Source organism: Rhinopithecus bieti, unplaced genomic scaffold (genome assembly GCF_001698545.2).
Source record: "Rhinopithecus bieti isolate Rb0 unplaced genomic scaffold, ASM169854v2 scaffold_20098, whole genome shotgun sequence".
NCBI classification, from domain to species: domain Eukaryota; kingdom Metazoa; phylum Chordata; class Mammalia; order Primates; family Cercopithecidae; genus Rhinopithecus; species Rhinopithecus bieti.
In genome coordinates this window covers 761,329-774,511 of record NW_016810571.1, presented here as the reverse complement: position 1 = coordinate 774,511, position 13,183 = coordinate 761,329, and the positions used below count along the sequence as shown (strand labels likewise).

At 46.2% G+C, this 13,183-nt stretch overlaps 1 protein-coding gene across 6 annotated transcripts in view; it reads right to left on the bottom strand.

Moving 5' to 3' along the window:
* ARHGAP44 (Rho GTPase activating protein 44) overlaps nucleotides 1–13,183 on the bottom strand; it is a 214,158-nt gene that overhangs the window by 36,581 nt on the left and 164,394 nt on the right. For all 6 annotated transcript variants that reach the window (XM_017892363.1, XM_017892361.1, XM_017892365.1 and 3 more), the window contains 6 exons: nucleotides 10,368–10,479; nucleotides 9,888–9,969; nucleotides 7,046–7,126; nucleotides 3,632–3,745; nucleotides 2,865–2,956; nucleotides 511–691 (listed from right to left, as the gene is read on the bottom strand). In XM_017892363.1, the coding sequence (XP_017747852.1) occupies nucleotides 511–691; nucleotides 2,865–2,956; nucleotides 3,632–3,745; nucleotides 7,046–7,126; nucleotides 9,888–9,969; nucleotides 10,368–10,479 (662 nt within the window). The remainder of the gene's footprint in view (nucleotides 1–510; nucleotides 692–2,864; nucleotides 2,957–3,631; nucleotides 3,746–7,045; nucleotides 7,127–9,887; nucleotides 9,970–10,367; nucleotides 10,480–13,183) is intronic.

The following is a 13,183-nucleotide window of genomic DNA, read 5'->3' as shown; positions in this document are numbered from 1 at the left end:
AAAAAAAAAAAAAAAAAAAAAAACCTAGAAGGATTTTACACTCAGCCTGTTTCAAGTTTTAGGTTGAAACTGGGAATGTTAAACTACATTAAATGTATTGTTTATGCCAGGATGCTTCTGAAGGATGCAAATGAGCCCATTTATAATCAAAGTAAAGCCACTACAAATTCTGGAATTGATCTACATGTATACATTTTGATTCCAAATAAAGTGTGTATGTATTTTTTTTAATTCCCCTCAGTGACTATTTTTTCTTTCTTTTGATGAGAACGAATTAATACTGATCACAACTGTGTCAGCTAAGAAGGCTACCCTGACCTCTGGTCTAAAGGGAGGCAAGTCAAAGAAACTCATCCCAGACAGAGCAGATACAGTTTAATTGCTACGAGTCACCTAAACTGCTGAGAGTCAGTGCAGCCTTCCCGTAATTCTGTTTTTCTTATGTGTCACCCATGCACCCCTACCACCTCCCCCAGTCCCCAGTGCTGAGAAAGAGATACCAGTTCATACCCATCCTTTTTGTAAAACTCCAGCATCATATTATCTGTGGCGACGCTGAGGGGCCGGCGGGCCTGCTCGGGCTGGCGCCGGTCAGCAGGGTCCATGTCTGGGGAGGGCATTGAGCTGTAGTTGGCATTATGGTTCACGTGTACTGGACTCCCATAATTGCCAGTAATGTTGAACTCTATCTCTGCGGGGAAGAAAGAATTGGTACACGTGAACTCTTGGTCTGCCACACCCTTCCTGAGCAGGGAAGGAATGAGTCCAGACACCCACTCCCTCATACGTCATCCCTAGAAAATTTCATCCCATGGTTCCACATATTAATTCACCTTATTAATATAACGCATCACGTTAACAGGCCAAAAAGGGGAACACGTGATCACCTATATAGGCATTTAATAAAGCAATGTCAATTTGTGATAAAAAAAAAAAAACTTTGTAAAAACAGAAACAGATGGATACTTTCTGAAATACATGAAATCATCTTTCTAAAACCTCGTGCTTAGGACTGAAAGCCGACAGCTGTCCTAATCAAATCAGGAGAAATGGCAATGCCCACTATCACTACCATTACTTAACACCATTTGAGAAACGCTAGCTAATGGAATTAGTCAAGGAAATAAAATAAGAGGCAACATTAATATTTATAGATGATATTGCCTTTCTGGAAAACCATACAGAATAAAGTCAAGATATTAGAAATAGAGATTTCATTAAAGTTGTTTTTAGGCTGTCAAAGAGATACACAGAAGTATTCATCCCATCCTTTCCTAGTCAATGAGAATAAATTAGCTCTGCACAATTCTGCCTGTCTGCAGTGGTAATGAATTAGCTCAGCCACAGAACCTATAGGATTACTGCCTTGACTCCTATCTCCGTTATTTCTTTATCTTGATTTCCCACACCCACCCAACTCTGTTATCAAAGCAACTTTTAGGGAGTCGGCAGTTCAGACCTTAAAACACATGAAGCAAAAGCAAGACAATCAAACTTCTTCAATGTTAGAACAGCATTAATTGATTACCTCTAATGGGCAGAGCATAGAATTACTAACATATCATCCCCATGTGCCTTAACAGCTGTTGCGACACAGCAAAAAGCATTCTCTTAATGTCTACCAAACATAAGGTACAGAACGAATTATTATTTTTTTAAGCAGATGCCGAATTTAGTGTAACAACTGCTATCTCTTCAAAGCTGTCACCACTAAGAGTCATCTACTTATGGAGTGAGGCTTCTGTGGCTCAGAACATCTCTGAAACCCCCTCTTAGGAAGCTGCCTTCAGAGCCTAACTTTGAAGCAGGAATAAAAGAAAGAACCTTATTGCCTTTGAGACTGAACCCCACCTTCACATGCTGAGGGACAACTCAAAGGGCACAACCTAGGGTAGCAAAAGGGGGGTCTGTAAGGCACCCAGGTGATCTGTAAGTCCTGAACAAAAGTCCCCATCCATCTCAGGACCCCGTCTCCCTCTGCATCTACAAAGGGAAGGATTTGGAGCACAGGATCTCTCTTTCCTCCCTGCACCAGCATTCTAAGATTTGTAGATTTGAAGAAACCGTGGTATGGATATTAGACCAGTAAAATCCTTGGACCTGGTTAGTACAGGCAGTGGACACCTTCAGGCCAGAGTGTCCCTTGAAATAGAGATTACAGGCCGGGTGCAGTGGCTCACTCCTGTAATCCCAGCACTTTGGGAGGCCGAGGCAGGCAGATCACCTGAGGTCAGGAGTTCAAGACCAGCCTGAGTGACATGGAGAAACCCTGTCTCTACCAAAAATACAAAAAAATTAGCTAGGCATGGTGGCGGACACCTGTAGTCCCAGTTACTTGGGAGGCTGAGGCAGGAGAACAGCGTGAACCCGGGAGGCGGAGCTTGCAGTGAGCCAAGATCGCGCCACTGCACTCCAGCCTGGGTGACAGAATAAGGCTCTGTCTCAAAACAACAACAACAACAAAACAAAACAAAACAAAACAAAACAAAACAAAATTAGTCGGGCGTGGTGGCGCACGCCTGTAATCCCAGCTACTGAGGAGGGGTGAGGCAGGAGAACTGCTTGAACCTGGGAGGTAGGGGTTGCGATGAGCCGAGATCGCACCATTGCACTCCAGCCTGGGGGACAAGAGCAGAACTCTGTCTCAAAAAAAATAGAGATCACAGAATAGGAAGCTGCCATGACTCTACCCTGATATGTGTGTGCCTTTGTGTGTGTGTGTGTGTGTGTGTGTGTTTATAGGGGAATCAAAAAAATAAAAATAAAAGTCTGTGGGCAGTGGTACTTGGCTTCAAAGGCTCAGAACCTGCAGTGATATTCCTGTTGCCTGCCTCTTGCCCCGACACCTAGGTGCTGTCACCTACCCCCAGGGAAGAACCAGTCTGCATGCTGGATGATAGGTTCGATGATCCCAACAATTTGCAGCGACACTGTGGTCATCATCTCTGTAATGTTCCTGTAAACAGAGAGCAGAGGCAGAGAGGGTGGAGTTAGCAGCTGAGGCAGGATTTGAGGCCCAAGGTCCTCTGGCTGCAGAGCCCAGGAAGGGCCCCTGGACTGGAACCCTGCAGGCGGAGGTTTGAGAGCAGACTTTCTCTTGGGAGGGACACTTCACCTTTCTGAACTTCTCTTTTTCCATCTGCAGAATGGAGATAACCCCAGGGCACATGAACAAGACCTACACAGCCACTTTCAACGTGAGGTGTGATTCTCCTCCCTGCCACCCCTGTGATTCTCATCCTCTTTCCAACTCTGCTGTCTCTGGAGACAGCTCTCTATCCCTCCGAATCCTGAGGCTGGGATGTGTCCTCTTATGACAGAGTGTAAGAGCTTGCGTGGCCTGTGTCACCATGTCCTACGCCCTCCTTCCCCCTCATCCCAAGGCTGATTTAATTAGCTCAGAGAAGACCCTGACTCCAGACTTGGAGCTCTTGGACCATCAACAAAAAGAAAGATCTGCAGAATTCTGTGCCTCTTCCTCAGCCTAAAAGACGAGGAGGCCAACACAGAAACAGGGTTTGGAAAATACACGAGGCTGGTGCTCAGCTGGGGCCCCAGCTGTCCTGCCCACCCTGCCCAGGCCCTGCAGTCCTACCCGATCACCCACATCGCTTCTCCGCCCTGTACTCACCCTTCTGCTTGTGGCCATAGGAGGTTAGGTCCTAAAACAATTGCCATGTTACTGGGAGTCATCTTGTTTACATCTTGATATTCTGACAGCTTGGATAAAAATTTGATCAAGTATCTAAAAGAAAATTAGAAGGGCCGGGTTTAACCAAGGCTCAACACCAGCCATGTGCCCCTGGGGACTGGACAGAAGCTTCTCTCATGTCACATATCTCACTGACTAGGAGACTCATGCACCTGCAATGTAATGAACATGGCTCACGTGTCAGGAAATGGAAATTCTGCATCCTCTTTCCAAAAACAGACAGGCTCAGATCTCACTGGGTTAGGTGTCAACATGTGCTTCAACTAACACTGGCCAGAAAGTCTCCTTCTTTCCTTCGGACTCAGTATATAATGACCTGAAGTGCCTCGCTTTTTACAAACCCCATTACTTCTTGCCATCTTCCCTGTGTGCAGGAGTGATCAACAGTATGTCTAAGTACCTTTGGCAGGAACATCTATGTGCTAGGGGTGGTGTTTCCCAGAGTTACCCTCAGTTGGGTGCTCTGGAAAGATCTAATAAAGAAAAAGTCCAATGCAGACTTAGTATATGATCCAGCAATTCTCTCCTAGGGATATTACCGAAAAGAAAGCTGTCTACACACAAATTTGTACATGAATGTTCACAGAATCATAATGATTAATAATAGCCAAAAGGTGGAAATGATCCAAATGTCCATAAAGGGATGATTCGATACATTAAATCTGGTATGTCCATACAATGAAATATTATTCAACCATAAAAAGGAATGAAGTATTGGCACATCCTGCAACATGGATACACCTGAAAACAGTATGCTAAGTGAAAGAAGCCAGACACAAAAGGCCACATATTATAGTATTTCATTTATATGAAATGCCTAGAATACGCAAATTTATGGAGCCAGAAAGTACATTAGTGGTTGCTTAGGGGCATGGTTGGGGAAAATAAGGAGTGACTGCTAAGGGGAAGGGGATTTCTTTTTTGGGGTAAGGGAAATGTTTTACAATGAGACACCAGTTAATAGTTGCAAAACTGTATGAACACACTAAAAACTACTACATTACACATATTAAAAAGGTTCAATAGTATGAAAATGACAGCTTAATAAAGTTATTTTATAAAAGCAGCTAACAAAGAAGCTATATAGAAATAAAACAAATACAATGAAGAAGCTATGTGCAAATTCAAAAAACACAGCTTTGGCAAACCACACTCAAAATCTGCCAGGTCCCAACAAGAGGCCCCAGGTCCCCCAGAGGACATGCTTTCTCTGGCCTCTCAGTTACAACAGGCTGTGGTCCTAACCCCATTGTGCTTGGATCATAGCGAAGCGACTCATTCGGGATTTTCTGCTCACCTTCATCAGCCGGGTAGAACGTCCAGCAGACTCATGTCCTACCATGTAATCACTTAGCTGTCACTGTGAAAACTCCATCCATGGCCACTCTCAGCCATCCCTCACCCTCCAAGAGGCCACACAGGTCTGGACCAAGATGTGGGACTTAAGCTGAGAGCTTAGGCCAACGCATGGGCTGACCAGTGGCCTAGGGCTATGGTCAGCAATGTGCCAAGAGTTGAACCCATCCGATTCCCGCTTTTGGGACTTGATTTGTAATATACATACAATTCACTACTTTAGCCATTTTTAGATGTACAGTTCGGTAGCATTAAGTACATTCACAGTGTTATGAAACTATCACCACCATCCATCTCCTGAATGTTTTCATCTTCCCTAGCTAAACTTTGTCCCCATTAAACAATAATCTTGGCCAGGTGTGGTGGCTCATGCCTGTAATCTCAGGACTTTAGGAGGTTGAGGCAGACAGATCTCCTGAGGCCCGGAGTTTGAGACCAGCCTGGCCAACATGGTGAAACCCTGTCTCTACTAAAAAAAAAAAATACAAAAATTAGGCATGGTGGTGCACATCCATAGTCCCAGCTACTCAGGAGGCTGAGGCAGGAGAATCACTCGAACCCCGGGTGGTGGGTGTTGCCGAGAGCCAAGATTCCACCACTGGACTCCAGCCTGGGAGACAGAGTGAGACTCTGACTCAAGAAAAACAAAACAAAACAAAAACCAATAATCTCCTGTCCCTTAGCCCCTGGCAACCATCCCCTAGCCCTGGCAACCACCATCCCATTTTGTTTCTCTCTGAGTTTGACCACTCCAGGTACTTCATACAAGTGGAATCATATATTGCATTTGTCCTTTTGTGTTTGGCTTTTTTCATGTAGCATAATGCCCTCAAGGTTCATCTATGTGATGACAAGAATCAGAATGGCATCCACTACATGAACATACCACATTTCGTTGATCCACTTATCTGTAGATGGACATTTGGTTTTCCACCTTTTACCTACTACAAATACTGCTGCTACGAATATGAGTGTGCAAATATTAAGTCCCTGCTTTCGATTCTTTTAGGTACATACCCAGAAGTGGAATTGCTGGATCCTACAGTAATTCTGTGTTTAATTGTTTGAGGAACTGCCATCCCATCGTTCTGGGGATTTTTAACAGGAAAACAGAAATAACCAGGCAGATGGCAGTAGGTGCTGATGCTGAAAATCTGCCTCCTAAGAAGCTGGGAGGAAAGGCGGCAGGGCCGGGATGGGCGCTGGCAAGACAAAGCGGTAAAGAAGCAGAGTGTGAAGCAGCAGGAGGCAAGGCATGGAGAAGGATCTGCAGAGTGCCGGAAGTGGAAGCTCGAGTGGTAGCAAGAAAAGCGAGAGGCAGACGTGAAACACAGCTGGGGTTCGGGAATGGTGGAACAGTGGAGAATATGCTCCCTCACCCCTCCTTCCTGTGGACTTGCTCAAGCACACTTCTGCCTCCCCCAGCTCCCACATAGGTCAGCTTCTCCCAGGTGTCCACCAACACCTACCTGTCTTTTACCATAAATCCCCAATATCTTAAGATAGCTTGCATTCACCTTTGCTCCTTTAACTGAATTAGCCAATGGTTCACTTCTTTGAGTCCATTTCCTTATCTAAAAAATGGCAATAATTATCCCTGCCTTCCCTCACAGGGTGGTCTGGGGTTTAAAAGAGTCCATGAGTGGTGGCGGGAGCCTATACTCCCAGCTACTCGGGAGGCTGAGGCAGGAGAATGGCATGAACCTGGGAGGCGGGGTTTGCAGTGAGCCGAGGTCGTGCCACGGCACTCCAGGCTGGGCGACAGAGTAAGACTCCGTCTCCAAAAAAAAAAAAAAAAGGGAAAAAAACACAAAAAAACAAACAAAAAACAAAAGAGAGACCACGTATGTTAATAATACCTTGGACATCACGAAATGCTATGTGTGGTAGTTACCATGACTTTCAGCTGGGGAGTTGTAGATCTGAGGCTTACATAAGCCCAAGTCATGTGTCTACACTTGGTAAGTATCCACTTACCGGATGTTGTTGTGATTGGCCTTAGGCAACTTTTCACAAGCATTCCATAGAGCCTGAAGCTTCTTGTCTTGCTCCTGGATACTGAGAAATTGATAGGAAAAGTCATTGGTTGAGCACGAATCAATAAAGTCTCATTGGAAATCATATTAACTAATCATTATACTATTTGATACCAACCGTTGTAACTGACCATATCAACAAGCTAGCATTAAAAAATTTGGTTATTATTTACCCCTCTATGTTCTCCTTCTGTCTTGTCCTGTGCTATTTTAACAATGCTTCCTCTGCACACATCAGAGGCCCCAAGTGAATATGTGCCAGAGCCACAGACCCGCTCTGGTGTGACAGGGCTATGGGGTTGCAGGAGGACACAGATGCCAGACAGGGAGCTCGGCCCATGGGCTATTCTGAACCTGTATTCTTCATGACTCCAGCATGGAAACAGATCACGTAAGTGGCTTGCAATGATGTGTCCTTTTTGGGTTTCAGGCTGTCTTGCACTGTCCTGGTAATCCCTAACTTCAGCCCTTGCCTCCCTGACTCCTCCTGGGACTCCCAGATGTCCCATCCTATGGCAGATCTGTCTGTGTCCTGCTGAGCTGGCCTGAAGTGCAATGTCTTGTTAAGGTGAGTGTTGGCCTCTGATGAAACTCAGCTTCATCACAGGTTCATAGTTGTCAACCCAATAGCCCTGGGAGCTTTGAATCACAGAACCCAGACCAATTCAATCGAAATCTCTGAAAAAAAGGTTCAGGCATTAGTATCTTTAAAAAGCTTCCCAGGACACAATGATGCACGCAGAGGGTTGGAAATCGCTGTTCTAGGCAAAATTACTCGGTTGAGAGGATGTGCTCTTAGGTACTACATGCATGTCATCCAGCGGCAGACACAGGTTCTTGTTTTTCCCTGGTTCAAAGACACTGACCTCTTTGAGTCACCTGGATCATTCCTATTTCTTAATGGAGACCCACATTTGCAAGTGAAGTGGGAACAGAAGAATCTCTGGACAGGTCCTGAAGCACTGAGCTATCCTGCCTTTATCTAACTGTATATCATCAAGATCACTAATATATCCAATAAATAATAAGAGTGACAGTTTCCATCAAAGGATATGTTCTCATTTGGCTTCATCCCTAGGACCAGATTCTTGTCCTAGAGAGGCAAAAAGTGCTGTGGTTAAGTGTAAAGGCCCTGAAACCGACTCCTTGGATTCAAGTTCCCATTCTACCACTTATTAGCCAGCAGGTAACCTGTAGTTACATACCTCTTCGATACCTCAAATTCCTCAAATGTAAAACAGGAGAAACAGCACACCCCACTTCACAGAGTTCTTATCAAAATTACATGAGTTAAAAACATATAAAGAGCTTAAAACAATGCCAAGTCTCTAATAAGCACTCAATAAATGGTAACACTTGTGATTATTAATATGATGAAACGCAGCACTGCCTTTTCACAATGAGATAAAAGAGAACCATCTATTCAGCCAGCCTTTTAAAGTGCATAATCTCCATTCTACTTTGGAAATAAAATAGCATTAGGCAACTTGATTGGAGTTGGCTTTTTCTGGCCCTACACATTTGAGCCTGGCTTCCCTTCCAGGTCAGGTGGATCTCTTCCAGGCCCAGTTCTTCAAAAAGTAGAAGGAGCAGCATCAGACACATATTCCACTGTTGTTTCTGACGGGGGATGATAAACAACACCTGTTTCTCACGGTGTTGTTGAGAAACACACCAACAACGAAATCCCATGACTAGAAATCTCTAGAAATCATTTCCTTTCACAGGCCCCTACCTTAGGTGGCTATTTACTCTAGTCCTGCTCTCAGAAAACATTCTTCTCCCTCCTTCATCTCCCACCTGGACTATCTCTACCCTCATCTCCACCATCTTTGCGCTGGTAGCAATTCTCCCACCCTGGTGGTGTGTGTTTGCTCGCTACACGGGTCCATTCGCTCAGTAAAAGTACATTCCTCCAAACAATACTATCTACTTAAGACAGCTCTTACCTATGCCCAAAAGAACATACGATGCCATCCTGATGCATGCATAACTGAGGAAATAAGCCAGGACTCAAAAACCACGCGTAGGAGCCATAGCATGTGTCAGGGCTAGCGGGCTTTACCTGTTCCATGCAGCTGTACTCTTCCCAACACATTGCTACAGCCCTGCGCCTGGCTCTGGGCTGTGGTGTCTCCCTTGGGCGCATCTTCAGGAGGGGAGAGAGAGGCCGCTGCCCACGTGTCATGACACGTGACCTCATTATTACTTATTGTTAAAATATATTCAGTTATTATAGATGAGGGTAAAGACCCTGTGCCCACTCACTTGTCCTACTTTTCTGCCCAGAAGGAATCACTGCTGTCAGCCTATGTGAGCCCTTCCAGAACTTTCTTTCATACACGTACACACAAATATAGGTCCTTTCAAAATTCTATTGTTTTAAGTGTGCTGGGTGTTTATTTTCCTTTTTATAACAATAGAATGTCACAGGAGTCCTTGTTAATTTGCTTTCATATCTATTTACGTTAGCATGAATAACTCTACCTATTTTTAATTGCTCCAGAGTGTGCCATGGTACAGACACTCCACAGTTCACTTAGCCACTTCCCAACCCCCTTCTCCAATGAATCTTTAGTGACTTCTAGGATTCTGCTATCTCAGATAATGCTACCATCAATGTCCCTGACCTGCCTCCTTGGGTAAATGCGTAAGCACTCCTTCATGGCGAGATCAAGAAACGGGGTTGCAAGATCATAGGTTACATGCCTATAATTTCAGCACATACTTCCAAATAAACTGGAACTCACAGGACAGGACATTCTAAAACAAGGGGTACTCACTTGGAAGCCTGGATCCACTCGTCATAGAGTTCAAAGGTCATAAGAGGTTCTGGCAACTCTCGGAGGTAAGATTTCAAAGCTCCTAGGCATGAATAAAATATTGGTCTGAACTGTTACGACATGGCAGAGACAAGATCCACCAGCCAGCACTGCCCACGTGGGTTCCATCTGGGGATGGGCTTCCTGACCACCATGTCAACAGCAAATGTTAGCTTCCTATGTAAATGCATATGAGGCTCTGACAGGGGACCTGGCCCCCCTTACTTCCCGCAATTACCTTGTCTTCCCTTGGCATGCGGGGAGGCCTTCCTTCAAGGGGCCACAGTACCCAGCCCTGAAACTGGGCACTGAGTGGACACATCTGAAGTGCGCTGGGCAGCCACTAGCTCGAGTGTCCTGGACTTGTAGCCACACAGCCTCCCCACCCACCCCTTCCCTGCGAGCCTCCATGGCACACAGGAACGCCCAAGAGGTGCCCACCTGCAATTGCGTGAGGGTCTGCCGAGTACTCCTGCACATCCACCACACAGCAGTCCAGGGCCGCTTTCAGCTTCTTCAGCTTGGAGGCAGAGGGGGCTACTCGGAAGAGTCCCTACCAACAGGACAGAGGCTCAGCGCACAGCAACTCCAAGGTATGACAGCAAAGCGCGCAGACCCCACAACTGTCCGCTTCTTTTCTCCAAAACCTCTCAGATGCATTCGCCCAACACCATTTCCCAATCCCCTAGTTGCCTGCTTTCTCAATGTCTCCCTCTTTGCACATAAGCAACTTCAGAGCAGGAACTGGCTTTACCTACTCTTGTGTCCCCACAGCCTCGTGCAGGGGTGGCTCATCACACTGGCTCAGTAGCTATTTAGAGGATAAATGAACCTTGGGCACTTAAGACATCTTGTTCTTGTATATGTAAGATAAATCTTGGAGAATAATTTGACTAAGACCTGGTCAGTCTGGTAAGTTGAATGTGAGAAGGTCTACAGGGTGGGTGTGTGTGTGTGTTGGGAGGTACCAGGGCTATACTTTTTGTTTTGTTTTTGTTTGTTTTTTGAGACAGAGTCTGGCTCTGTTGCCCAGGCTGGAGTGCAGTGGCGTGATCTTGACTCAGTGCAACCTCCGCCTCCCGGGTTCAAGCAGTTCTCATGTTCTGTCTCCCAAGTAGCTGGGATTATAGGCGCCCACCACCATGCTCAGCTACTTTTTTTGTATTTTTAGTAGAGATGGGATTTCGTCATGTTGGCCAGGCTGGTCTTGAACTCCTGACCTCAAGTGATCCACCTGCCTCAGCCTCCCAAAGTGCTGGAATTACAGGCGTGAGCCACAGCGCCTGGCCTATACTTTTAGAATCAAATAAAGTCTATGCCTTCAGGGGAAGGGCAGACTGGGTGGGGTGGTTTGTGAGGTAGCCTCCTTCCAGTCTTCTGCATTCCGTTCTCAAAAGTTATTTTCAAATCACTGCCACTTCTTCCACGTGAACCACTGCAGCTTAGAGAGTGAGAGAGAGTTATGAAGCAAAAGAGAAGAGGAGAGGACTGTGTGGAGGAGAAAATGAATGCAGGTCAGAGTTGGAAAGAAACCACGTCACAGGTAAGCAACACATGGGTTAAAGACCTATCAGTTGGCCGGGCACGGTGGCTCACGCCTGTAATCCCAGCACTTTGGGAGGCCGAGGTGGGCAGATCACGAGGTCAGGAGATCGAGACCATTTGGCTAATGCGGTGAAACCCCGTCTCTACTAAAAATACAAAAAAAACTAGCCAGGCGAGGTGGCGGGCGCCTGTGGTCCCAGCTACTCGGGAGGCTGAGGCAGGAGAATGGCGTGAACCCGGGAGGCGGAGCTTGCAGTGAGCCGAGATCACGCCACTGCACTCCAGCCTGGGTGACAGAGCAAGACTCTGTTTCAAAAAAAAAAAAAAAAAAGAGACCTATCGGTTTCTGTTCCACCTTAGTTCCTTGCACTCAGTGATGCAACGCACAGGCTGATAAACAAGCAGGCAGAATAGTCCTTGCTCCTTTAATCTTTTATGGCCATACAGACTTCCAATTTCCTTTAGAAAAAGTGTTCCCACTCTGGAATATTAAGCTTATGCCTTGCTAGGATCACTAACTCCCTTCTCAGTATAGGGTACATCAGATAAACAGATGTGCAAAGCTCTTCGGGCATATATGTGAGGAAGCTACATGAACGTTTGGACGAGTGTATCAGTAAGGCTGCTACGACAAAGACAGCAAGCTGCAGAATACATGAAAGGAGTCACTCAGATCTTCATAAAACCATGCCCTTGCCATGCAAGAAAAGCCAACAGGATTTGGTGACGGACAATGCCAAAGAGAAGGAAACAGCTGTCACAGACAAGCCTTTAGATTTTTGATCGTGTAACTGAGAGAAGCATAAAAACTAGGAGGAGGAGGGGATTGTTAGATTAGCTAAGCAGTCCTGTTGCAGGGGCGTTAGAGGAAAGTGCGCATGGAAATGTTGAAGGATGGCAGTGAGCACGAGTGAAGCCCTTTCACAGGGGGAATCCTCACTGAGGCTGAGGAGCAGCTCTAGCGGGGCAGGGAGGGGACCATGGTGCTGAACAGAGGGCCCTGAAGCCCCTGTAGTCAGAGGCCAGAGGGAACCAGGGGGCCGAGGGAGCTAGAAGTTCTGTGGATGGTTACATTAGAAACACCAGGCAGTGATGTGGCCCAAGAGGCTGGCAGTAAGTCATCGGATTTGGCAACCTGGGGGTCCCTGGGGATCCCGGAAGACAGTTTTAGCCCAGGGACAGGGGCGAAGCAACACCAGAGGAAGATCTGTAGGTGGTGGCAAGGATGCAGGCGCTGCAAATGTTGAGAGCTATTTTAAGAAATTGGGTAGCATAAAAAACAAAACCAAAGAGATTGGGAAGAAATATGAGGCTGTGGCTGGGTTGAAAAGAGATATATTTTTTTAGGCTAGGGGAAACTTGAACCTATTTGCTACTAAAAGAACTGACACAAAACAGGGAAAAATTCAAGTGAGAGAGCGAGGTCTGTTGAGAAATGGAACAGCCCAGAAAGGGCAGAGATGGGAGCTGGGAGACGTCAAAGGTACTGCTCTTCAAGAACCAGTTGGCCGGGCGCGGTGGCTCAAGCCTGTAATCTCAGCACTTTGGGAGGCCGAGATGGGCGGATCATGAGGTCAGAAGATCGAGACCATCCTGGCTAACACGGTGAAACCCCGTCTCTACTAAAATATACAAAAAACTAGCCAGGCAAGGTGGCAGGCACCTGTAGTCCCAGCTACTCAGGAGGCTGAGGCAGGAGAATGGCATGAACC